The sequence below is a fragment of the Colossoma macropomum genome, unplaced genomic scaffold (assembly GCF_904425465.1).
Source record: "Colossoma macropomum unplaced genomic scaffold, Colossoma_macropomum, whole genome shotgun sequence".
Lineage (NCBI taxonomy): Eukaryota > Metazoa > Chordata > Actinopteri > Characiformes > Serrasalmidae > Colossoma > Colossoma macropomum.
In genome coordinates this window covers 21544614-21571797 of record NW_023494806.1, presented here as the reverse complement: position 1 = coordinate 21571797, position 27184 = coordinate 21544614, and the positions used below count along the sequence as shown (strand labels likewise).

Here is a 27184-nt window from a genome sequence, read left to right as displayed (position 1 = left end):
AAACTATAGAATAGAAACTAATAGAAATTGTACACTAAAATTAGCAAAAAAAAGCTGTATTTGACTTTGTGTGTCTTGTTTTTCAGCAACAAGACATATAATTTGACAAAGGGAGCAGGTGGAGGTGGAAATTTCCATAGCAGAATCTGTGACTACAGGAATCTTCTTGATAATCATCTATCACATGATATCCTTGTTGGCAAAACAGGTTGCAGGCAGCTATAAATTGGAGGCTGAAATGCTACTGCACTTCACTTTTAGTGTCAACTTTCAAGACCTTCAAAGCAAGATAAAAGCAATGGCTCAGTACAAGGTGAGATGACAATTAAGTGATGATTTAAAAACAACTTGGTATTAGTTATTTAGTTATTTTGTAATCATGGCATCACAAGTCTCAATATTTATTAAATAATCTTTATAAAATAACAAATTGTAACCAAAAAATTTGTGACAATTGGGTATATAACAGTCAACCAAGTACATAATTTGTCTGTAAAGTTTCTGGCAATGTATTGCCCATTTGACAAATATATTAAATGTTTAACAAATTGCCATGTATTTGCAATGCCTGGGAAGTTATGTTAAAAATACACAAACTTTTAATGCATTACTAAATATGCACTGATCTGATTTTGAATCGTGATATTTTGTATTAATGACATTTTGAAAAAGCACAATGTTATGCTATGCTGTGTCTACATGCATCAATAGGTGTAATTACACATCATGAAATACATACTGCATATCTGAGGCTTAAAAACTATTTTGACACAGATCTTCAATGACCCTATTCATGGTCACATTAAGATGCACCCTCTGCTGGTGAAAATAATTGATACTCCAGAGTTTCAGCGCTTGAGGAACATCAAGCAACTTGGAGCAGGCTATTTTGTCTTTCCAGGAGCTTCTCACAATCGCTTTGAGCACTCCATTGGGTAAAGTTCTGCTACTCGACTGGGTCATTCATATAGATACAACAGAAACTTGAATGTGAGTTACAGTGAACGGTATTATCAGGTAATAATTATGTATATTTCATTTCACATCATTTCAACAGTGTGGCTCATCTGGCAGGAAAGCTTGTACAGAGTTTGAGAGCTCAGGAGGATTTGGGTATAACTGAGAAAGATGAACTCTGTGTGCAGATTGCTGGACTGTGTCATGACCTGGGTGAGATTGTTCATTAGGCTATAGGCAACCAGTATGCGGAGTATCACAAGCAAATAATAATTACAAATTTTTATTAGTAAATTCAGATGTTGCCTGTTTATATGTAACATACCACATATACACAACACGTAGATCATTTATTTTATTAGCTAATTTTGAGTAAGGATTGCTTCCAATAATAATTAAGACTGTTGAATATTTCTCAAACTAAGGTCATGGCCCATTCTCTCATGTGTTTGATGATGTTATGAAGAATCTGAATTCAAAAAAAAAAGGAAAAACAGAAGAAGAAGAAGAGGAAGAAGAAGAAGAAGAAGAGTGGAAGGTACTGAATTAGCCTTTGCTATATTTTACAAATGTCAAACTTAGAGAAACTCTAGTCAGTTCAATGATTATATACACCGAAGAGCCAAAACATTATAACCGCATAACAACGGCACATGTCAAGGTCTGGAATATATTAGCAAACAGTCATTTCTGTGGATGCCTCAAACTTCCATCTACAAACACAGATTACTAAGTAAAGTGGCTGGCTACATATAGTCTAATCTGGACCTTAAAGTAGTAATCATTTGTACAGTTTTGTACAAGTTAATTTTTTTACAAAGGTTCACTTCATCCTGCAATACACTATACATAATAGTTGTTATATGTCTTTTCACATTTGCACGTTTAGATATCAATTGACCATTTATGTATAGACCAGTTCCTTTCACAGTGGCTCTTTATTATTCTTTCTTATTTTTTTATTTTATTTGTTCATTAGTTAAATACTTATGAACAGTCTGTGTGCTTGCCTGGCAGCATATTCCACTTTTTTCAAATTCAAATGCATTTGCATTTCTGTGTATAATGGCTGTCAAAGTTAATGTGGAAAAGCAAAGTCTTTTTTGGAATTCATTTCCATTGTCTTTTGACATATTCAAAATGGAAAAATAATCGCCCATTTGCAATTGCATTTCCTCATGATTACGCTTCAGTTCCGCCAAAATTAAAACGTATTTACAATCCTGTTTGCAATTGGATTTTCACTGTCAACCAGGCACTCAAGTCAATCAAACGTGGGAAAGTCCTGCGAGCCTCTGCCTGAAGCCGGTCACAATGGCTCTAATATTGGTGTTTGCTAGCTCTCCTAGTCAGTCACGACTCATTCAACACGAAACAACAGGGAATCATTTTGGACAGAATTATCCTTGGCTTGGCTGGCGAGTGTTAAAATGTCACTAGCAGCCGTTGCTAATGCTACCTCAACATTTTAAACTAGCATCTAGCTATGAAAGGGTTGGACTAGTCACTACCTCTTAAAACACACTTGCACTAAAAAGTCTCTCTCGACATCCCGCCCACAGCATTTGATTGACAGAGGTGTCTCACTGACAATGCAATTGCAAAGAAGATACATTCTAATTTTGGCAGAGCTGAAGTTTGACAATAAGGAAATACAGCTGCAAATGGGCAATTCCATGGGCGATTTGTAGTATGTCAGACCATTAAGACAATGAAAATGAAATGTCAAAAGCACTTTGCTTTTCCATGTTAAATTTTTCCAGCTATTACACAGAAATTCAAATACAAATACATTTGAATTTGAATTATGTCTTTAAAAAATGCATACTTATACAGGGAATGCAGCTGTAAATACACAACTGAATTTGCTTTTTCAAATTTGCATTTGAATTTGAAAAACATTCGGAATATGCTGCCATCATATATGTGCGCACTAACCAAGACACATCTCTTGTATGAGTTACATATGTGGTAAAATAAAGTAATTCTCATTCTGAATAAGAAAATAGTACCTCACCTGTAGACTTTGACTGTTTTCTCATGGGACAGCATGAAGCAGCATCAGTACAAATGTTTGAACACCTGATTGATGTAAATGGCATCGAGAGCATCATGAAAGGGGATTACAAATTCAGTCCTAGAGACTTCCTGTTCATCATGGAGCTTATCTACGGCCCCAATCCACCAAGCAAGAAGAAATGTTGCTCTACCACTCTGCTCTGCTCTACCACCTCCCCTCAGGTACAATATTTAGATGCAGAAAGCATTATGTTAAAATGCTTTCTGCACCTAAATATTTCTCTAGTACTACACTTGTAGCTTGTTGTGGTCATATTTTGGATATAATCCCTTTTCGCAAGATTAACTACTGATATATGAAATATTTTATATCAGGCTCAAAATCAAGTGTGCACATATGTAACATTCTACCCTAATACAATGACGTGTTAGAATGTCACTAAATTCTGGGATGTATACTTAATATATCAATACTGCTTTGATGTGGATTTGAGGAAAGGGTGCACTTAGTGTTTATTTAGTGCTTGTAAGATCATCTTAACTAGTAGAAATAATGTTCAGTGTTATGAACACTCATTAATACCAGTGACTGGGAGTTCAAGAGACCCTAATTGGTCTAATTGGCATAATCACTTCCTCTGAGCGGGTGTCCATCACTCAGTTGATTATTTTTATTATGAAACCTTTTTAATATTTTTTTTTAAAAAAAGTATTATTTAATTAATCATTCTGATTTTAAATATATTTTGGGTTCGCTGTTAAATACATTCTTACACTCTTTAGGGATCTTTCATTGATAAAAGTCATTTGAGAAAATCATTTGAGATTTTTTGTGACATTATACTATAAATAAATAAGTAAAGAAACAAATGGTTAGCATTAATGGTTATATAACAATTAATTTATTCAACCCTTTATTTATTTATTTATTTCATCGGCGCTGATTGCTTTGGCCTGCTGTACGGGTTATTTCTGTAACCAGCACAGGACAGTTTCAGACTGTCAGAGTCTGAAGATGTGATCCAGCACTTCTCCATTGCTAGAGCCTGAGCAACAAATCCACTGCCTGTCTTTCCACTTGTGTACCATGTTTTCTTTGGATTTTCAGATAATCAAACTATGGCGATGTGTGGAGTGTCTGAGAGAACTGTTAGGACGAACATGGAAGAAACGGTATAGGGTAGCTAGCTTATCATTATATGGATATATGGAATGTATGGATCACTATCTATTAGTAAAACAAGAAAAGATATTAAAAGTACTTGCTACTACTTTTAGTAGTAGTTCTACCCATCATCTAGTTTGCTACCTCACCAGCATTACACTGCTTAATTTTTAGAACATGGTGCTCAGTACAGCACTGGGAAAGCAGTCGTTGCTCAGTTTGCAATGCTCTAGCATTGGAGAAGCGCTGGAGCACATCTTCAGAGTCTGAAGTTACCCTGAGGTCCAAAAAAAATACAGTAGCAACACGCAAAAGCAATCAACTTGAAAGATCGGAGTTACGCCCACCCACTGTCTGATGGATGATATTGAGAGATTGAATTAATTCACAATGTAGAGTAAGGCAGCAGGTATAAAATAAATATTTGAATGAAGCAATCATTAAATTATTAATTAATTTATTTTAACAATTAATAAAATATTAATAACATTTATTTGTATAACAATGACTCACAAATAACAATTTCAAAATATAAAAATAATCATCATTGAAATCATTTACTTCTTTAATTATTTATTTATATAATAATGTCTTAAAAATTGAGCAGCACAGTGGCACAGTGGGTAGTGCTGTCACCTCACAGCAAGAAGGGCCTGGGTTCAGTTCCCCGGCTAGGCGATCAGGATCCTTTCTGTGTGGAGTTTGCATGTTCTCCCCGTGTCTGCATGGGTTTCCTCCCACAGTCCAAACAATCAGGCCAACTGGTCATGCTAAATTGTCCCTAGCTGTGATGGACTGGCAACCTGTCCAGGGTGCTCCAGCACTCACCCCCCAACCCAGAAGGATAAGTGTTTAGAAAATGTATTACATAAGTCATGTATTCTCCAGGGTGCAGTTTCCAGCAGTCTGTTTTAAGAAATCTCCATCAAATAAGGAAAACTTTTTCTGCCAAACCACGCAATTAGCTTCCGTAAACAAACACACCATTGTTGCTCCCATGTTGGCAAGATAAAAACAATTCAATCAATTTATGTGAGCAGACAGAAACAAACAGATACAGAAAATTATTACTTAAATATTCTATTCAGTACTTGACAGTATTTGTTTGCTACTGCACATTTTATTATACGTTTGGTATAAATGTTTGTCTTTATCTTGTACAGTGGCCATACAAGGGAAGGTCAAAGGAGAAGTCCTTCTTGTATCAGATTGTGGCCAATCGCCAAACTGGCATTGATGTTGACAAAATGGATTATTTCAGTCGGTGAGTTTTTTTTCTAGTGTTTTTATGGGCTCTATTTTTCATGTAGCCACAAGCACAGTTTAGTGATATAATGATAATGTATTGCAAATTTGGTTGGCTGTAAGTAATTTTTTTTCTCATTTGCGCAGATGCTACACTGCAATAAATCACTCCGCAAATTTATGGTACCACTGTTTACCACTGTGTAATAACTGATTAACTAATTGTCCTGACTTCAAGCACATATGCAAAGATGTGTCCAATTTCCTACAGTATAGTTTTGTGGCTGTACACTGTTATATCACCTAAATAGAAATAAGCAATTACCTGCAAGTACTAAAAACAACTGACTGAATTATTTTATTCCTGACAAATAAAGACAAACAATTCAGCTGTGGCTACTGACTGTAAATCAGACAGCTGACATCTTATGTAACAGTAAGTTCCAATAGCACAATCTGGCTTGGATTTCCCAAAAGCAAATGGTAGTGCAAGCACAACACTGAACTCTCTCTACCAGTTAAGATGGTCTTAACACTGTGACTAAAGTGTTATTTATGATAACAGTGTTCTGGAACCACAGTTCAGGAACCACAGTTTTGCATTTAGTTTCTACTTTACATACAAAAACAGACAATTCCATTAGTTCATTTCTGTATGACAATATCTGATCTGCAGCCCATTTGGTCAGATTCTGAAGAAGCGAATGACTACAGGACTACATCAAATTCTGAACCTGTCATTGACCTGAGCGAGCCTTTATGTCCACCACTGTCACACAACAATTAAGCCAACCAGCATCAGTCATAAATGAACAGAAAACGTTTAGGCAAACAAAATGGGCTATGAAACACTTTACAGACTGACTAGAATAAAGTATTGAAAAAAACTGAGTGAAGTATTGAAAAAGCTGAGCTGAGCCTGAGATTTCAACGTTTTTATGGTTCTATCTATACCAGTGCGGTACATTTTTTTATTGGACATTTGTTCTATATATTCTACTTTCTCTCTTCAATTTCATATGAAATAAGTGTGGCGGCCCCGTTATTGTATACCAGACTACACCACCCCTTAGTTTATACCTAGAGCAAAGGGGAGCTCTGACTGTAGTAACTTCACAAATGCAGGTTCAAGAAAATACAAAAATACAATCTTTATTAAAGGAAGCTGAGGTCATACACTGACTGTTAGTTCAGTTTATAAAAAGAACATAAAAATAAATAAAACAACCAGTACTAAAAAATATTCACAGTACTCCGGGGATTACTCAAGCCTTGGCTTGTTGGGACACTAACGGAAGATTATTCTCTCAGTGACACATGTGAATAAAAAAAAGAAAAAACACCATTCCAGCCATACATGCTAATCACTCCAAATGCACTGCACTGCAAATGTCTACCATTCTAGTGAACACAGCAATCCATCCCCAAACATTCCTCCGTCCCAAACACCCTGGATTAAACTTAACCCCACGTAGACTGCAATATCACAAGGGAAAATAATAGTAATAAAAAAAAATAACTAAAAGAATTTGCAATCCCTCTAGCCAGTGGCTCACAATACACCAAATACCCGTTTGCACACACAATATGCCCACAGGCTAGAGGGCAGCTTAGGCAATAAAATACCTTCGTTAAAATTTAGAGCAGCATCAAAATTGAAACTCAATAATAAAACAAAGAATAAAAAATGGTAAGAGAACAGCAGCTGGCACAGGACATAACCAAAAACTGCTACCAGGACCCTAAGGTGTTTGAATATATGCCTGCCCCAAAGACCCCAGATGGCTCTGTTCACGCCTGCTCTCATCCTAATTACTGACGTAGCACAGAAAGAAAAACAAACAGAAGGTGTTCCACTACACAGGCTACATAAGCACCAAAAAATAAGCAAACTTACATCTTCTCACTCCTGAGAAGACAGAGAACAAACTACTATCAAATGTATTTCAAATAATCTGTTGTTAAATGCCGCTGAACATGTTTCGGAAACACAGATCACCTACACTTCAGTCATTAATAGATCATCTAAAATGGGCATAACACCTTCTGAAGCTGACCCTACACTTTACGATTTTAACCTAGATTTGCCCCTTCCATCCAATTTTTTAAACGTTTTTGACTCAAAACCTTCATGAGTCAGCAATGTAACTGAACATAATATAACTGAATTTAAGTGATTCAGGCAAGAGCCAATGAGAGAAGAGAGAAAAAACAGTGAAGAATGAATGCACATTGCGTCAGCAGATGCTGCTTGTTTAGCTCAGGCAAAGAGTCACTCCTACAATTTCTAAGTAAAGGTCCTGTATTGTACATCCAGCTTAAGTTTTATTTCTCATATATTTAGCTAAAAGAAGGTATAATCACAACAAATCATTTGTACAGAGAGTGGCTTACCTTAACTGGGGATTTGTAGCTTAAGGGAAGCAACTCTCTATACTACAAGTGGTTTTGCCTTAGTTGAACTAAATACATGGGAAATATGTCACGCTCTGTTTAGACAGTTCCTTAATAAGTACAGCATCTGTAATTAAATATTATGTTCAGTGAAAATTAATTATGGATATTTTTTAAATTAATGTGGTTGTACTTGGTCTTTTAGGAGTGAGATAATGACTTGATCATTTTGGGGGTATGGGAAGGTCCAATATAAAACCAACTTTCTGTAATGCATAAAGATGCTACTTTTTTGCAGAAGGAGTTGCAAATTTTGTTATTTTATTTGATGTTTATGTTTGGCAAAGCACATTCAATACAATATTTGGGGATTATTTGCTTTCCTTTTTTTTCTTTGTTTTCCTTCCAAAACTGTTGCATAAATGCACTTGAACACTGCAGTTTGTGTGTTATAGTTAATAACATCAGGGCTGTGATGATCTATCCAGCTCCAAAAAAGTTGGGATAGTAGCTAAAATGCAAATAAAAACGGAAAGCAGTGATTTATAAATCCAGTTTGATCTGATATGATTGGATATTCGTAGGTTTTTAAAGTGAACAAGAGGAATATATGTAATTGGAAATCACAAGTTCTTAGAGGAAATGAGAAGAGTGGATATCACTGCACCATGCTAAACCACACCTTTAGATAATATATTAATTCAATCTCTTTTTACCAGTGCACAATCTGCACCAGGTTACCGCCTGCACTGCTCAACTTATAAATACAAAAAATGTATCAGCCACACCCACAAGTGCCAGCAGCATGATTTTGCACTTTATTTTTGCGCTTGCACCATGATCACAAAAAAAGAGCCCTGTGTGTGATTTGAGATTTGGCTTTAATTGTTGCAAGATTTAAGACTGACTTCTAGTATATATATTGTTTAGTAATTTGTATATTTCATCTTGTGCTCTTTATTCAGGGATTGCTACCATCTGGGTATGAAATGTAACTTTTCCTATGAACGTTATATGATGTTCGCACGAGTTTGCACTGATGAGAATGGTGAAAAGCAGATCTGCGTGAGAGACAAGGTGATCTTTATCACATGGAAACTGTGTTAGAATGACATTTAAAAACAGTTCTAAGTTTTTCTTTTATGTCCACCAGGAAGCAATGAACATGTACGAGCTGTTTCAGATTCGCTACCTCATTCGCAAAACTGCTTGCTATCACAGGGTTACAAAGGCAGTTGAACTCATGTAAGTTCATGAACCTATAGAACTGCACCATCATTTTGGATGAAAAATTTATGATAAATTCTCCAAAGGTTTTGCCCTCTCCTGTAAATTTTAGAGATACTTGGGGTTGTTTTGGGCAGCAATGATATATCACATATGTATGTATCACAAATATGTTTTCTCCCATCCATTCATATTTCCAGGTTGGTGGATGGGCTCATACAAGCTGAGGACTTTAAATTGGGTGAAAAAGAACTCACCATCCCTGAAGCAGTAAAGGACCCAGAAACTTACTCGAATCTCACAGGTTTTGTCTAAATCTCACCTACAAATAAAATATACTGTGCTGTGAGCACTTTGCCTTCTGCACTAAGTGTAACATTTTCTTTTATCTTAATCATAACTAAGATAAACTGAAGCAACTATGAAAAGCAACATAGCAAAAATGGAGAACGGTATCACAATAAAGTTGCATGAGAAAGACAGACTTATGTATAAAGTCTGTTTTGTGTTGATGTCTAGGTTTTTCTTCTTCTGTTGTACAGATGACATTCTTCAAGAAATTCTTCGTTCATCAGACCCAGAACTCGACACAGCAAAGGAAACCTTCAAGAGAATTTTAAAACGTGATCTTTACAAGTTCATTGGTGGGAAAATATTTGACCCAAAGGAACTGGAACACTTGTACAGGGCTGAAGCGTGGAAGGTTAGTCACAGAGGTTATTATGCACATCCAAATAGAGCTATAGTCATGTCCACTTTTACTGAGTCCAAGACTAGAGTACAAACACAAAAGTTGTATGTATGAAGAGTTTCTTGACAATGAGTGCCCACTCTAAGTAAATGCTGCCAGTGCCCACTTTGAGTGAAACCAACTGTTGTCTGCTCTAAATGAATCCAACTAGTGCAAATGCTAACTGGCTAAATGAAAAACAAACACATGCAACTATTTAGAGTGCAAAATGCTGCCAACCATCGCTAGCCAATTTAACTCTGACCCTAACTAAAAACACTGTTAGCTAGCTAGCTCCAAATATTTCAGTTTTTTGCACAACAGTCTTTTAGTAAAACAGTAGACTTATCATCATAGATATGCAAGGTTGCTGAAGTTAGGAAACTGCTTAAGCTTTTTTCAGCATGTTTTATCTCACTGAATAGTTCATGTGAATAACTTGAGTGCAAGTCAGCACATACTAGTGGGCAGTAAAAGAAAGAAAAGTTTTTTAATGGTAGTTGGACTCAAGGTCAAGACCAAAAAATAAGTTTAGCAAAAAAGAGACAAGTCTAAATATAAATATTACTAAATCCAAGTCTGAGACAAAAAACAGTATACACAAAGATTGGCAGTATTTATACCAGAGGACTGCACTTAACTAGCACGGCATGTTTTGACATTCCTTTATATTTGTGTTTCAACAGCAGTTGAAAATTCCGTATAGAAAACTTTCTAGGGATAATAATAAGATTCATGTGTGTCTTCAATCTTGTCCACACTTTGTTTACATCCAGTGTGTTTTTATGTCCCTCACAAAATGGTGAACTACATGCCCGGATGCCCTTTTCTCATTTTCTCTTAGGAAAATGAACAGGAAAAGCTGGCGGCCTGGTTGGATAAAGTCAAACACTTGGCTGGTGATCAGCAGCTAACTCTCAGAGCAGAAGACTTTAAAGTTGTGGTACGTGCTGTAAAACTTCATTTGAATCTCATTCTGTGATTAAATTTGGAATAAGTTTTAGTGCTAGTATAGTACCACGTTAAGCACATAATTACACATGAATAGTAAACTACAGTATCCACACTTAGTAGTCTTTGAATAAGCTTCAGCTTGACCAAGAATCACCAACAGCTAAAAGGCCATTTCACCCTCTTGCAAAACAACCAGTCATGGACAACAGACACATCCACGTGAATAGTAAAGCAAATGGGATATTTTGTTTACTTGCTACTAACTGCTTCAAACAAAACTCTGGAATAACTTTTAAGTACATAATGCCGCAACTTTCCAAAAGACCAGTGACAATATGTTGCTCCAAAAGCTCATTTGTGTGTTGGTGTGCAGAGCAGCCAAATGCTTGTTATTACTGTTAAAGCCTGATAAATGTTTCTTTGTCTTTTCTGTGTGTGCTATTGATCGTTCTTTAAACAGCTGCCCATTTTATCATAAAACAAAGAAAAGGAAGTCCAGCTTTCTTTGTGATGACGCTATGAAGAAAACACAATATAAGTTAGGGAGGCACCTAAATTCCAGCCACTGAAAATTTTTCTGCCCAAAATGATATCAAATGGCACTTTCTTTTACCTGAGTGAGCTTGTAAGGTCATTCAGAGTGGAGTTCAGATTGGTAAATGGTTATTATTGATTTGTTTATTTAGAGTAACAATAATGAGCAACTGATCTGTGACATATTTATACATATATATATGTTTTCTTGTTCAAAAAGGTAGCTTGTGACACAAACAAAATAAAAAATATAAACATTTTTAAAAATATACGTATTTTAAAAATATGTAAATTTTCTTAGATTGCATTCTTTACATATGAAAATAAACAGCAGCACAGAAATCACATGATTAATGGATAAGAGCAGATAAAGCACCCATATGACAGTAAATAACATGCAGGGAGGTTCAGCTGGCATGCGAGTGGCGGTGCACTGTTCTTCTGTGCAGCATTACTTGCACAAATATCTACGTGGAAGATTTATCACAAGGAAACATAATCTGTGACAAAAAGACTCCTGCCTGGCTACAAAAATAGGTGTCTGCCAAAATACTTCCACATAATGTGAAAGTGCACATGCACTGCACCGGTGTTGTTCAAACCAGAATTTACAGAAAGCAAAAAGGGAAAGTCTTACATTGTTTCTCTCTGTCTCTGTCTCGTAATTGAGATTTTGGAGATGTATGCCTTAAGCTCTGCAAGCCTCAGTGTTCTTGGCTTACCGATGACTCCCTTTTCTGCATCACAATGCAGATACATTTATGCACATCTTCGCAGAACTATGCATCAGCTTTAAAACGGAATATGCACAAGTTAACATGTCAATTGTGTGAGTAAAAGGACATTAAAAACTTTAAAAAAAAAGTACATGGCTACGCCACATCGTTTGAAGCACCGATATATTTTGGATATACTTTTCCTTTCCTAATTATTATTGAAATGATTATTAATTGTATACTTCCATCATTACAGGATATCAAATTGAATTATGGCATGAAAGAGAAGAATCCAATTGATTCTCTCCGATTCTACAGGAAAGACAATCCAGACATTCCAATACAACTGTCTAAAGAAGAGGTACTAGATGTAATAACTATGTTTTGCGTGTTACTTCTCTGTTGCTTACCACAGAATGACTGCAATACATTACACCTCTTTTAAATTTCTTTTTTAATTGAGTTTTTTTTCCTCCCTGCAGGTCTCACACCTCCTGCCTGCGAAATTTTCTGAAATCAAGATCATGCTGTTCTACACGGGAAATGAAGAACGTGCTGCGGAACTGACCAAGAAGCATGTTGAACTATTCTGGTAAGAACTTGAGGCGATCGGTAAAAGGCTCCTCTCTCCAAAAGGCCATTATGCTGATGACCAAACCCAGAGAGCATACGGAAAGCAGTAAATTAGTGGTGATTCACATGGTGGCTATTCTGCATTAGAGCTTTAATCAGGCATTAAATTTTGGTCCAAACTCAAATATAGGCCGAAAGAAAATTCTGTCTGAACTGACTAATAGCACCTCAAGGTTTGAATCCAAATCCAAAATTTTGTTTGAACTTGACTAAAAAAACAGCAAATATTGAGTCAGAAATTGACCCGAGCACTGCAAAATTCTGTCTGAAACTGATTAAAAACTTTCAAAACAATATGCCAAATATTTTTAGTCTTGATAAACTTTTTATACTGTTCTCATGCTGTGCAGTGATGATATAGTGGGATCTTAGCTTTCACCTGGTTAATCCTATTGATTTCTGCCATAAAACATATTATATAAAACATATTTAAAGTATAACAAATTTAATTTTGTTCTTTGGCTAAATATTAAATATAGCTGCCCTTTTGGCTGCACTAAGCATTAATTGTGATTTGCTGTTTTATTTCCTGGACATCTATTTTCTCACAAGTGTGGACCACATGGACCTTACTAGAGTGAGTGACTGTAATATGTACACCAACTTTTGAGGTTTTAAGGTAGTGAAAGTAGTAATAATGTAAGGAGCAAAAAACTAAAGCAGTGAGAAATATAGGGTAAAATTGTGAAATCTGAATCTGACCTGAGGCCAACACATATTTAAGAAATTATTTCTTTAGTCGTCCTGTCCATCTGAAGTAACACAGTCTAACAACAGTTCCAACATACAGTCTTTATATTTAGTATCTGCCCTGCAGCTACTGGTACATCTACTAAGGAATCTGTCAGGACATTATGTAGTAGCAACAGTTTGTACCATTACTAAGGAAACACCTAGTTGAAGTAGACATCTTCTAGCCATGTGTTTCCAAAAATTAAAGACAGAAAATATAATAAACCTCACCAATAACTGTATATGCTGCTTTATTATTCAATGTTATTTTTCTGCCATGTTTTGATGTTTCCAGGAATGACTTGGACCCCATCTCTGCTGAAGTAAACAAGTCCCCATTTCACACAAATATCACAGGTTCTCTCTTTATCTCTGTAAACTGGGCACTGGGAACTAGTCATTCATTACCAGAAATACATAAATATCAATTTAGTTATCAAACACTTAAAATTTGATATGATAGCAAACTATATATGAATTAACTTCAAATAGACAAATACAGCATATATTTTACCAGTAATTTTTAGTAGTACCTTAGTAGTAAATGAGGCAAATGCATTTTCTGTTTTTTCATTGGCATGTGGGTACTTGTTTGTGAGTGTTTATGTGTGAGCTCTCGAGGACAGAGCATTTATATTTGCTAATTCCTCTTCTTAATGATGCCAATAAATTTGGTCAGTGCTTTAATTTTAAAGTAACATGTCCTCAAATGGTATGTTAACTTGATGAAACATATATCCAATGTTTAACAAGTAATATTATTATAATAATCACAATGAATACTACTGCTACTCATAATAATAATAATAAAAATAATAATACACACATTTATATTGTGCATTAGATAGCAAATTAGCCATATGAAACTGCAAAAGAACAATGAAAAATCTGAAATTGTCTTGTTATAATGTTGCATAAATTGCTTGAGATTGAAAGACTTAAGTATTTTAGAGCAAACTTTGATTTGTGTTTAATGTAGTATTTTTTTAGATTCTATGTTTAGATTGATCTTCTTCTGCTTTACAGCTGAAATCCTATGCTCACCAAACCATGCAACGGCACAAGAAATCAATGCAAGAATTCTAAAACGGGGCATTTACAAGTCCATTGATGAGAAAACATTCAGAACAGAGGAACTGGAACACTTGAACAATGATGACCAATGGAAGGTTAGTTGCTTTACTTGGCTGCAACTATTACATGATCATCTACTTGCATTACACCACCCAGTGAATTTTTTGTCCCAGTTCAGTAATATAAGAGTCATATAAGCATGAACAACTAAACTAAGCATGGACAATTATAAGCAAATGAAGCTAGATATATAAGCTGCCTTGTTACTGGTTAGTTAGCTGAAATAACTTGACAACTCGGTCTCACTTGACCCACATTTAGGCTCAGAACCCACAGGACCCAAAGAAATGCCAGACAATCTACTACTGGTATACTTGTAATAAAGACGCCGCTGCTAATCAACGACTTAGACAGTTGTAGGAGACGCTCAAGCCATTTTTACTTCGTACTTTGCCACAAACAGAAAATGGATACTTTTAAGATCACATTTGACCGACAGCCGATTTGGTCAGACTCTGAAGATGAGACTACACTAAATTCCCAAACTGTCAGCTGGTCTGTGTGGAGCTGGAGAACGAACTGCTGGCTGTGCAGCGAGTGGACGGAGTTCGTTACTCTGACGTAGCAACAAGCTGCTTGTTAAGGAACTATAATTTGGCGGAAGAAACTGCTAACTCATTAAATGTCACGTTCACGGCCCGGTTTATTTTTTTTTTTACTTTATTTACTTATATAACTCTTGTATAAAAGCAATAGAACACTCAAGGTTGTGCATTATCGCTATAACATCACTGCTGTGTTGATCTAGGGCCTGATCTGCGACCAAATCACAACCGTGATGTTATTTCGCGATAACACACTCCCTCTTGTGTTCTATTGCTTAAATAAATGCTTGCTGGACTTATGCCATCACATATCACATGTATGTTTACTACAAGTAACGGAAATCCAGTTACGGAAATCTTGCTCCAGTGACTTGATCACCTGTCAGGTTCCAATGTTTTTTTACTGAACTGGGAAAATCTGCTTCTAGCTACAGTGCACCAGCCAGCTGGAATTTACTATAGGAATTCCTAAATCTCAGCTCGCTGGTGTCAGTCCATGACTTTAAACTGTTAATCTCTAATTATCGCTACTTAGCCTGCAACTATTTTATTTGATCTTAGTTCTTATTTGATTTTGTTGTGTTTTATCTTTTTGTTTATTTATTATTATTATTTACTATTTGTTGTACTTTTTAGTATTTTTAGTTTTTGTTATTTTCTTTTATTTGACCTATTTTACATTTGAAAATTCTTCCTAGTTTTGATTAAATTCAGTCTTTAGGCTACACTACAAATGAGGGTCAACCTGAATGTATCCCAAGTTTAAATAAAGGTTGATTGATGATCGACTGATTTATGTTTTTTACAAAATGGAGAATTATATTCTCACCATCTTCTAACTACCAGGAAAAGGTGGAGGCCTGGTTGCAAAATGTCCAGGAAGAGGCTGTTGATCTCCAGCTAACTCTCACTGCAGATGACTTTAAAGTGGTAAGTGCAGTAAAATATATGCTTACACTGCAGGAGCCCTCACACACTGTGGCTGAATGTGGGTGTGTTGCACAAGACACTGAGTTCTGACCATTGTACTACAATGCCAGAGTTTCTTATACTGCAGTTGCACTGGACTATCACTTCACTATTTTCTTCAGCAGCATGCAGCAAAACCCAGGAGAGAATGAATGCCCACCAGTAAAATATATTTTAGGTTGTTCAACGCAGACTAGAACATTAGATTGAACAAAAACCTCCAGATGTGCAAGCAGGATTCAAGAAAGGCAGAGGTACAACAGATATTATTACTGATGTATGCAGGATTACAGAAAAAGAAGTCAAAATGTGTTTAATTGACAACAAATTTTGACTGTGCTGACTACATAAAATTATAGAATGTCTTCAGGAAAAAGAGTATACAAGAGCATCTCATTCTTCTAATGTGAAATATTTTTCAATAAGCCACAGCCATGACGGAAAATGGACACAGTGGTTCCACATCAGCAAAAGAGTTAGACAAGGCTACATGCTATCATTATATGTGTTCAACCTGTATGCCTAACCTGTATTAAGAAAAGCAGGACTGGAGGACGAGGATTGAGAATTCAAAATTGGTGCAACAAACATAAATGACTTTCAGAACGCAGATGACATGACACTCTGATAGCAGAAAGACAACAAGACCGAAGGCCTTTATGAGGACAGTTAAAGAAAAAAGTGAAACAAAAAAGACTGCTAAATTGCACCACTGATGGTGTGGTGGACTTCTTGGATACATTATTAACAACCAAGGATCCAGCACTCCAGAAATATAACACAGATTAGCACTCAGAAGAACAAGATTGAAGGAGCTAGAAAAGATCTTCAAATATTATGATGCGTCTCTACAAACTAAGATCAGAATTGTCCAGGCTCTGGCCTGTTCTGTAATTCTTTATGGATGTAAAAGCTGAGCAATAAAAGGTAGGGATAATGCTGATGCCCTTGAGCCCTGGAGTTGGTGAAGACTTATGGATCATTTTGGATCACTGACTAAATCAAGCCTCACAATCTCACTCGAAGCCCATATTACCCAACTGAAGCTCTCATATTTTACAAGAAGAACCAATTCACTGGAAAAGACAGTAATGCTTGGAAGATCTAAAGCTACCAGAAGAAGAGGGTGCCTAGCAATGAGATTGACAGATACAATCAGAGATGTCATGACCAAACCTTTGAGAAGCCTGACAGTTAATAAAAGCAAAAATAATGGGTGGTCCTGATGTGCTGTAGTTTCACAGGGAAACTGTATAGTTCATTTAACATTAGGTTAGAACGCGCAAGTTTTTTGGTAACTGTGAGTGACAAGCAACATTATGATAACTGAGAAGCCGATTCTTCATTCAGTATTTTCCTATTTCCTATTTTTTTCTATTGGTTCACAAATTTATAGGCTTAAAGTTTACCTAAATGAACTTGGCACAAAGCAAAAATATTTCCTTTTTTACATCCCTGTGTCCTTTTCCATTCAAGTGAACTGGCATTTTCACCAGGCAAATATTACTCGCGTTTGGTGTGAATGCAGCTTTCTAGTGTAGTACCATGTCAAGCACAAAAATGTCTGGGCCTAGGAATAATGGTGTTTCTAAATGGATGATTAACAAGTAACAATCATCATTTATGGGTGGATAAAAAAACAATATGCATTCCCCATGTAAATCACTTGTCAAAAAGGAAATGCATCAAGAGTATTTCAAACTTTTTTCAAAACTTTTTAATTTAACAGAGTTAAATTTTGTGTCTTGATAGGTCTCATACACGCTGCCTGGCGAATCCAATTTCATTAAGGTCATCCTTTTATACAAGCAGGTTACTGAAGAATTCTGGGAAGAAATGCGAAAGGCTCCAAAAGATAAGTAAGAGGCTCCACTCTCCAAAAAATAAAACAAAAAAGCAAAAGCATATTGAAAACACTATATAGACTCTTTTCACACTTTTGGATTAGATGCAATGGAAGTTGTCATACTAGGGAGCTACACTAACTAGGGATTACAGCAGTAACAGCACACTTAAAATCTCTAAATATTTGTAGCATGCCCTTTTGCTGAAACACAGATAAAAAAAATTACTATTTCATTTGATCAGAGATATACTAAAGGAACATTACAGATATGTATTAATATTTATCTTTGCATAGGATGTTTTTTTAAGCATAAATGCTACATAGCATTCATAGCTGTCATACTATACAGCCCTACTACAGCAAATATTACAATAATATACCAATTACAACTCAACGCCATCTCTAACATCAGACTTTATTGTTTAGGGTCAAACACAATTTTTTAGTAGCATCATGGTGAAAATTTAAGTGCACATCTGCCTTCACATAAGTATCAACTTTCAGTACTCCTTCTACTCTTTATTTATAATAGTGACTTTATCTGCAAAAGTATCTCTATTAGTGAATGCATGTCTTTTGAGTATGTTGCAATCAAACTTTTTAATGATACACCTGTGGTAATAATTGTAGTATACAGACCTCTGAAGCAAAATAGTAAATTTTTGTCAGAAATTGCGGAATTATTATCAGTAGCGTCCACAAAGATTCTTCTGTCTGGGGACTTTAACTTACATATCGATAGTCCTTCACATAGTAATGCATTAGAATTCATTAGCCTTCTAGAGACATTTGATTTGAAGCAGCGCGTGGGCAGCTCTACCCACAAGCTAGGTCACATTTTGGATCTGGTCATAACTAAAGGTTTAAAAACAAGGGTGTCCAAAATCTCTGATGTTTTCTTATCAGATCACTTCTGTATTTTCTTTCAAATCAATTTTGAAAAGTTACTTTAAAACACGTTACACATTACAGTCATATCTCTCTAGTGTAATCAATAAACACAAAAATAATACCAAAATCCTTTTTTCCACTACAGACCGACTAATTAACCCTAACTTCAGTGCTAGTGCGTTTAATGATGATTTATCTTCTAATATCTGTGAAGAGTTCGCAATTCATTTCCAAAATAAAATAGACCTGATACGACAGGGTGTAGCTCAGCAGACGCAAACAAGCTCCTATAATGTTCCTGATAGGTCACCTATATTAGTAATGACATCTTTCTCTGTTATCAACTATGAGGAGCTCACAACTATTTTGAAGTTCATCCACATGTGATCTTGACCCTGTTCCTACTTCATTCCTTAAGATGGTTTTTGATTGTGTTCACAATGATGTTTAAACTATTGCAAATTGTTCTCTGTCAACAGGTGTTTTTCCAGATGCTTTCAAAACTGCCCTGGTAAAGCCTCTGCTAAAAAAGAGTAGCATGGATCCTTCCATACTAAATAATTTTAGACTGATTTCAAAGCAACCTTTTCTAAGTAAAGTCTTAGAAAAAGTTGCTTTCAAACATCTAAATACGTATCTAATATCAAACAATTTATATGAGAAGTTTCAGTCAGGTTTTCGTTCTAACCATAGTACAGAGACAGCATTGATTCACGTTATGAATGACCTGAGGCTCAGCGCTGATGCACAAAAATCCTTCTATTTTGGTTTTATTAGATCTTAGTGCAGCCTTTGATACCGTTGACCACAAGATTTTACTCCAGCGTCTTGAATGCTGGGTCGGCCTCTCAGGCACAGTTTTAGAACGGTTTAAATCATATTTAAGTAATATGCAGTTCATGGTTTCACTTGGAAATCAGTCATCAAAATGATTTGCCGTTTCTTGTGGAGTCCCCCAAGGTTCAGTCTTAGGGCCTTTGCTTTTCTCTTTGTACATGCTACCTCTAAGTGAGGTAAATTTTCATAGCTATGCTGACGACACCCAGTTATACATTTCTATTCCTTCTAAAGATCAAGACTCTGTAGACAGACTAACCAGCTGTGTGTCAGACATTTCTCAGTGGATGTCACAAAATTTTCTACAATTAAATCATAAAAAAAAAAAACTGAATTACTGATTGTTGGTACAGAAACTCATAATAATTTTTGAGAAACTTGGTTCTTTAGCTTCATCTACCAAACCTGAAGTACGAAATCTGGGTGTGATCTTAGACTCTGAGCTCCGTTTTATCCCGCATGTAAACACGGTCACTAAAGTAGCTTTTTATCATTTAAGAAATATCGCTAAAGTTCGGCCTTTTCTATCTCAGAGTGACGCAGAGAAACTTGTTCATGCATTTGTTACAAGCAGACTTGACTACTGTAATTCTCTTCTTGTTGGACTTCCTAAGAAAACTACACATCCCTTACAACTTGTACAAAATAAAGCAGCGCGCATCCTAACAAAAACAAAAAAGAGAGATCACATCACTCCCATTTTGAAAGAACTGCACTGGCTGCCTGTATCATTCAAGATAGATTTCAAGGTTCTGCTACTAGTCTTTAAAGCTCAAAACGACCTAGCACCTGCTTACATCACAGAGTGTCTGTCTGTTTATGCTCCGGCATGCAATCTAAGATCTGCAGATAGTGGCCTTCTACAGATACACTCTGTAAAATAGAAAATGCGGAGAGGCCTCTTTCAGTCATTATGCTTCTAAACTGTGGAACTCAATTCCACCTTTTATTAGACAGTCAAGCTCAGTGCTCACTTTTAAGAAGCACCTAAAAATCTCTTTAAATTAACATTTAACTAAAACTGAATGTCTCGTGGTGTTTATCTTGTAATTTAATCTTCATTTTCTTCTGATTCTAATTAAGTACTAATGATGTTTTCTATAACTATGTTTTATCACCTGTCTGTAAAGCACTTTGAGCTGCCACTGGCATGAAAAGTGCTATATAAATAAAATTCTTATTATTATCTATTACCAGTCAGTATACGTGTATGTGTTAATGAGTTTGAAATCAGCCTCTGGTGTGTGTCTGGGCAGAACCAGCGTTAAGCTGGAGAGGTTTGAGCCAATCACAGATGGGAGAGTTTATGCGAGTTTATTATCTCCCCAGGGGTGGAAGACGACTTTTGTTTATGCTTATGTTTTTGTTTTTATTTGATGGTTACTGTGTACGCAAACACTGTGTTTTATGTGTATTCTAACTTCATCAAAGTACACTGTTTTTTACTTCTCATGCTTTGGTGTTTCCAGGAGAGAGATGGTTGAGCACCCTTTCCCTTCTACAGTATACATGCGTCCCACAGGTTATCCTTCTACTGTACACTACCAGACACATAAATAGCAAGTGTAATGATCTCACATTTACAATTTGAAATCGTATCAATTAAGTGTAAAGAAATACAGACACATACCACACATACTAGAATTTTTGTGACATGATGCCTGGAAAACAAGCAAAAATGAGCAATGTCATCACAATAAAAATTGTTTTTTTTCTTACTTAAAGATGACAGACAATATTAGATGCTCTATGCTCATTTTTCTCTTCTTCTGTTTTACAGATGAAGACCTTCTAAATCAAGAACTCTCAACATCTCAGGAAATCATAGAGGCAGTCTCAAGACAAGGCCTTTACTTGTTCGTTGATGAGAAAACATTTGTATGTGAGGAACTGGAGCACTTGAACAGTTCTGAGGAGAGGAAGGTCAGTTTTTTTTCTCAACTAGCGATTATTATTAAAAACTCACATTTTTAGATCAGTAATATCAGAAACCTTTATCACGCAAAGAATTAATCTGGTTATGAATAGCTAAAAATAGTTGGCCTCACTTAGCTCACTCAAACACATTTGGACCCACAACACGACCCAAAGATTAAGAAATGCCAGACATTCTAAGTAGTATATTTGTAATGGACCACTACTGTATTTCCATCAGAAGCAAACTTTCTGGAGGTCATCTATGTCATTATCATGGCACGTTTTGACTTTTTCTTTTTACATTGTAATGTGTTCAGGTGAAGAATGGAAGTTTGAAGTCCCCTAAAGGCTGTTTTCTCTAATATTGAAAAGTGTTTCAGATTTGTCCCAAAATATGCATTAAGGGAAAAGCTCAAAATGAGCCCACCAAAATATAATACAAAATGTGTGGCACCATAAATAAGAGCTATTAAAAAAATCACACTGGTGTTTTTCAACCCTGTGGTATTTTCACAGGTGTCCTAGACAACAGCCAGTTAAAATCAACATGTAAAAGAGGTCATACATATTAAAGACTCACATCAAGTGAAGCTCTGGTTGGCTGCCAAAAGAAAAGAAAACAAAGAAAACCAAATTTCTCAGAAGGAAAGAAGTGCTGCAAATAATAGTAAATTGTCTGGTAGTGATGCATTTCTTTTGTAATCAAGTAACAAAGTTTCTCCAACAAAAAATGTTTTACCCGGTTGAAAATCAGCCAAACTGGCTAAACTGGCGCATTTACAGAATTGTTTATTGTTTATGAATGTGCATTGTCTCTGTAAATCAAAATCGAATAAATTAAACGACTATTAAAATAAATGACATTTAAAAAACGTGAAGCATTCTTGTTCAGCTTTCAATTTTAGGAATTATATTTTAGCATGTAAGACAAGGTAAATCCTTGTTTATGAATCTGCCCAAACTGTTCAGAATGTTTTTGGTCATGTGGTTTGACTTCTCCCTACCTAAGAGAAATGGGAAGTAGTGTATCTATATCTTGTGGATATTAGCATTTACATTGTTGGTTCCAAAGAATTCTGAAAAGTGTTTATTTCAAGGACCACCCTTTTAGGCAACATCATGGCTTCACTCTTCCATGACAGCCCCTCCACGTTCACAAACAAAACAAACATAGAAGATGTGTACTTATTATATGAAATGTCTAGTATTTTTTAAGTAAATTTGAAAATATTTAAATATTGATTATTAGGAGATTTACTCCAATTATCACTTAACCCTAACTCTACATTTACTCCCTAACCTTAAAACCAAATAATGAATAGGCACCATTTTTGGTTGACATGTCTGAAATATGACATCCTATTTTTCCACATAGTTAGTGTGTTATATATATATATATATATACACACACACACACACACACATATATACAGTGGGGTGCGAAAGTTTGGGCAGCCTTGTTAATTTTCCTGATTTACCTTTATAAATCATTGATTGTTTGGATAAAAAAAATCCGTTAAATATATCATATAGGAGACAAACACAGTGATACTTGAGAAGTGAAATGAAGTTTATATGAATTACAGAAAGTGTGCAATAATTGTCTAAACAAAATTAGGCAGGTGCATAAATTTGGGCACCAAAAAAAAAACCTTAACTCAATATTTAGTAGATCCTCCTTTCGCAGAAATAACAGCCTCTAAACGCTTCCTATAGCTTCTAATGAGAGTCTGGATTGTGGCTGAAGGTATTTTAGACCATTCTTCTTTACAAAACATCTCTAGTTCATTCAGGTTTGATGGTTTCCGAGCATGGACAGCTCTCTTTAAGTGACACCACAGATTTTCAATAATATTCAGGTCTGGGGACTGAGATGGCCATTCCAGAACGTTGTACTTGTTCCTCTGCATGAATACCTTAGTAGATTTTGAGCAGTGTTTAGGGTCGTTGTCTTGTTGGAAGATCCAGCCCCGGCGCAGCTTCAGCTTTGTCACTGATTCCTGGACATTGATCTCCAGAATCTGCTGATATTGATTGGAATCCATGCGTCCCTCAACTTTAACAAGATTCCCAGTCCCTGTACTGGCCACACAGCCCCACAGCATGATGGAACCACCACCAAATTTTACTGTAGGTAGCAGGTGTTTTTCTTGGAGTGCTGTGTTCTTTTTCCTCCATGCATAACGACCCTTATTATGTCCAAATAACTCTATTTTAGTTCCATCAGTCCACAGCACCTTATTCCAAAATGAAGCTGGCTTGTCCAAATGTGCTTTAACATACCTCAAGCGGCTTTGTTTGTGATGTGGGCGGAGAAAAGGCTTCCTCTGCATCACTCTCCCATACAGCATCTCCTTGTGTAAAGTGCGCCGAATAGTTGAATGATGCACAGTGACTCCATCAGCAGCAAGATCATGTTGTAGGTCTTTGGTGCTGGTCTGTGGGTTGACTCTGACTGTTCTCAACATCCTTCGCTTCTGTTTATTCGAGATTTTTCTTGGTCTGCCACTTCGAGCCTTGACTTGAACTGTGCCTGTGGTCTTCCATTTTCTCACAATGTTTCTCACAGTGGAGACTGAAAGCTGAAATCTCTGAGATAGCTTTCTGTATCCTTCCCCTAAACCATGACGGTGAACAATCTTTGTTTTCAGGTCATTTGAAAGTTGTTTTGAGACTCCCATGCTGCGACTCTTCAGAGAAGATGCAAAGAGGAGAAAAACTTACAATTGCCCCCCTTAAATACCCTTTCTCATAATTGGAGTCACCTGTGTATGGAGGTCAAGGGTCACTGAACTTACCAAACCAAATTTGAGTTCCAATAATTAGTTCTAAAGGTTTTGAAATCAATAAAATGACAACAGTGCCCAAATTTATGCACCTGCCTACTTTTGTTTAACCAATTATTGCACCCTTTCTGTAAATCATATAAACTTCATTTCACTTCTCAAATATCACTGTGTTTGTCCCCTATATGATATATTTCACGGAATTTTTTTATCCAAACAATCAATGATTTATAAAGGTAAATCAGGAAAATTAACAAGGCTGCCCAAACTTTCGCACCCCACTGTATATACATACATGGAGAGAGATAGATAGATAGATAGATAGATAGAAACACACAGACACACACACACCTTTTAGGCATAACATTATGACCACCTCCTTGTTTCTACACTCATTGTCCATTTTATCAGCTCCACTTACTATATAGGTGCACTTTGTAGTTCTACAGTTACAGACTGTAGTCCATCTGTTTCTCTGATACTTTGTTAGCCCCCTTTTACCCTGTTCTTCAGTGGTCAGGACCCCCATGGACCCTCACAGAGCAGGTACTATTTGGGTGGTGACACTGATGTGCAGCACTGCAGTAACACTGACGTGGTGGTGGTGTGTTATTGTGTGTTGTGCTGGTACAAGTGGATCAAACACAGCAGTGCTGCTGGAGTTTATAACCACTGTGTCCACTCACTGTCCACTCTATTAGACACTCCTACCTTGTCAGTCCACCTTGTAGATGTAAAGTCGGAGACGACAGCTCATCTGCTGCTACACAGTTTGTGTTGGTCTTCCTCCATCAGTGGTCACAGGACGCTGCCCACAGGACGCTGTTGGCTGGATATTTTTGGTTAATGGACTATTCTCAGTCCAGCAGTGACACTGAGGTGTTTAAAAACTCCAGCAGCACTGTAGCGTCTGATCCACTCAGACCAGCGCAACACACATTAACAAAGTATGCAAACAAACAGATGGAATTCAACTACAAAGTGCACCTATATAGTAAGTGGAGCTGATAAAATGGACAATGAGCGTAGAAACAAGGATATATACATATATATATATATATATATATATATATATATATATATATATATATATATATATATATATATATATATATATATATCTCACTGCTGTCGGAATCTCCAAAATGGTAACTTTATAGGAGAAGGAACTTTACCTTTAATGTAAGTCAATGGAACCAGAGTATTTTCCAAGTAATTGTGGTCCATTTCTTTTGGTCCATTCATCATGAAATTTACACACAGTGAAAAGGGCAACAGGCATTTTCAAATTATGTCAAAAACTAAAAAACGACAAAAATGAAGATACAAGGTTTTGTTCAGACAGCAGCGATACACACACACACACACACACACACATTATATACTGTATACACACACACACATATATATATATATATATATATATATATATATACACACACACACATATATATATATATATATATATATATATATATATAGTGAAAACAGTAACCTTTTCTCACCATCTTCTCACTACCAGAAACAGCGGCAGGCCTGGCTAGAACATTTCCAGGAAGAGGATGCCACTGGACCTGCCTTTAAAGTGGTAAGTGCAGTAAAATATACACTTACTCCAGGAGACCTCGATTATGCTGTGGCTGACTGAGTTTGCTGTACATGACAGAAGTCAGTTTTCACTGTTATAGTACAATGCCAAAGCTATTATGTCAAGCACAGAACTGTACATTAACAGCAGACTACAGTAACCATATTTTAATACTGTGAGTAGGTTAATAATAATATAGTATAGTAGAGAATAAAAGAATAATATAGTCTTTAAACAAATAACTAACAGGTAACTATCAGGATTTATAGGTGTATTCCCTATATGCATAATATATATGCATTTCCTATGGAAACCGTATGGCAAAAAGGACAAAAAGCAATATCAGAAACTGGAAGCCTTGATTGTTACTGATACAATCCCTAATTACTGAAAAACCACTGTGGATTTCTTTATAACCACACAATCAATACAATGTATTTCTGACTTTTTCAAAACAAACATTTTTGTAATTGACAGAATTACATTTTGTGTCTCCGTAGGTTTTGTACTGCCTGCCTGGCAAATTCTATACAATTCAGGCCATGCTCTTCTGCAAGAGAATTCCCAAACAGGTTATTGAAAAATTCTGGGACGAAATGCGCACAATTACAGAAGATGGGCTAGAGGCTCCACGCTCCAAAAGGCCAAAACACTGATGAGAAAACTGAAGAATACTGAAAGCACTAAAATGAGGGGTCTTACCCCCAAATTGTGGCTATTGTGTGAATGCAGTTAAATTTCTATCAATGTACTTAGTTAGCCATCCTTGTTAAAGTCTACCCTTTCAAATTACACAACATTTGTAAAATGCTTGAATTACACAGAAGCCATTCAACATTCACCACATAACATTCCATCTACTCAAAGTAGAGTGGTTTGATTGGTTAACTTCTCGGCTAGGACAGGCAAAGACATTAACTGTGGAGTGCATTATTTGTGATCTAATTTTCCTGATTCTGATGATTGTAGCAAAGCAGCACATTGTTAAATATCTGTTATATGAAACCAAAACACCACTGAAAATTCTAATTTAGTATGAACACCAAAGTAACCACTATGTTGTTATTTGCTACATTTTATTGTACTCATCATTGATGTATCATAGAATCTAGTTACTGATTTACTATTTCTCAATTATAACACAAACTGCTTGTTGCAAAGTACCTTCCAGAGTTATTAGAACTCAGGATGTTTTAAGCTAAGCTAACTAATGTTATTTTATGTTATGACTTATTTTCTTTATTCTTTCCTTATATTATGATCGTATGGTGACTGGTAAAAGTAGCTGGAAAATGGGTATTTTATATGATTATTTCTTCATATGAGAATCATTACTTTTGTAGTTTTAGTGGCTCTCTGTACTTA

The 27184-nt window shown here is 36.0% G+C and overlaps 1 protein-coding gene across 1 annotated transcript; it reads left to right on the top strand.

The window, feature by feature from the left end:
* Nucleotides 1-269: 269 nt before the first annotated feature.
* LOC118827706 (deoxynucleoside triphosphate triphosphohydrolase SAMHD1-like) lies at nucleotides 270-26475 on the top strand. The gene is made up of 21 exons (XM_036599146.1): nucleotides 270-313; nucleotides 775-935; nucleotides 1058-1170; nucleotides 1383-1495; nucleotides 3007-3198; nucleotides 5305-5405; nucleotides 8746-8857; nucleotides 8934-9025; nucleotides 9208-9311; nucleotides 9550-9710; nucleotides 10582-10680; nucleotides 12198-12302; nucleotides 12424-12533; nucleotides 13602-13663; nucleotides 14333-14475; nucleotides 15832-15915; nucleotides 17707-17813; nucleotides 20998-21050; nucleotides 21309-21451; nucleotides 25754-25819; nucleotides 26320-26475. The coding sequence occupies exons 1-21, from the start codon at nucleotides 299-301 to the stop codon at nucleotides 26473-26475; spliced, it is 2292 nt and encodes a 763-aa protein (XP_036455039.1). The 5' UTR covers nucleotides 270-298.
* The last annotated feature ends 709 nt before the right edge of the window (nucleotides 26476-27184 follow it).

What these genes read in the sequence shown, in the direction of transcription:
- LOC118827706 (XM_036599146.1), top strand. An exon ending in AACTTACTCGAATCTCACAG is followed by an intron (nt 9,312 to 9,549) that starts GTTTTGTCTAAA and finishes TCTGTTGTACAG; the next exon opens with ATGACATTCTTCAAGAAATT. An exon ending in TACAACTGTCTAAAGAAGAG is followed by an intron (nt 12,303 to 12,423) that starts GTACTAGATGTA and finishes TCCTCCCTGCAG; the next exon opens with GTCTCACACCTCCTGCCTGC.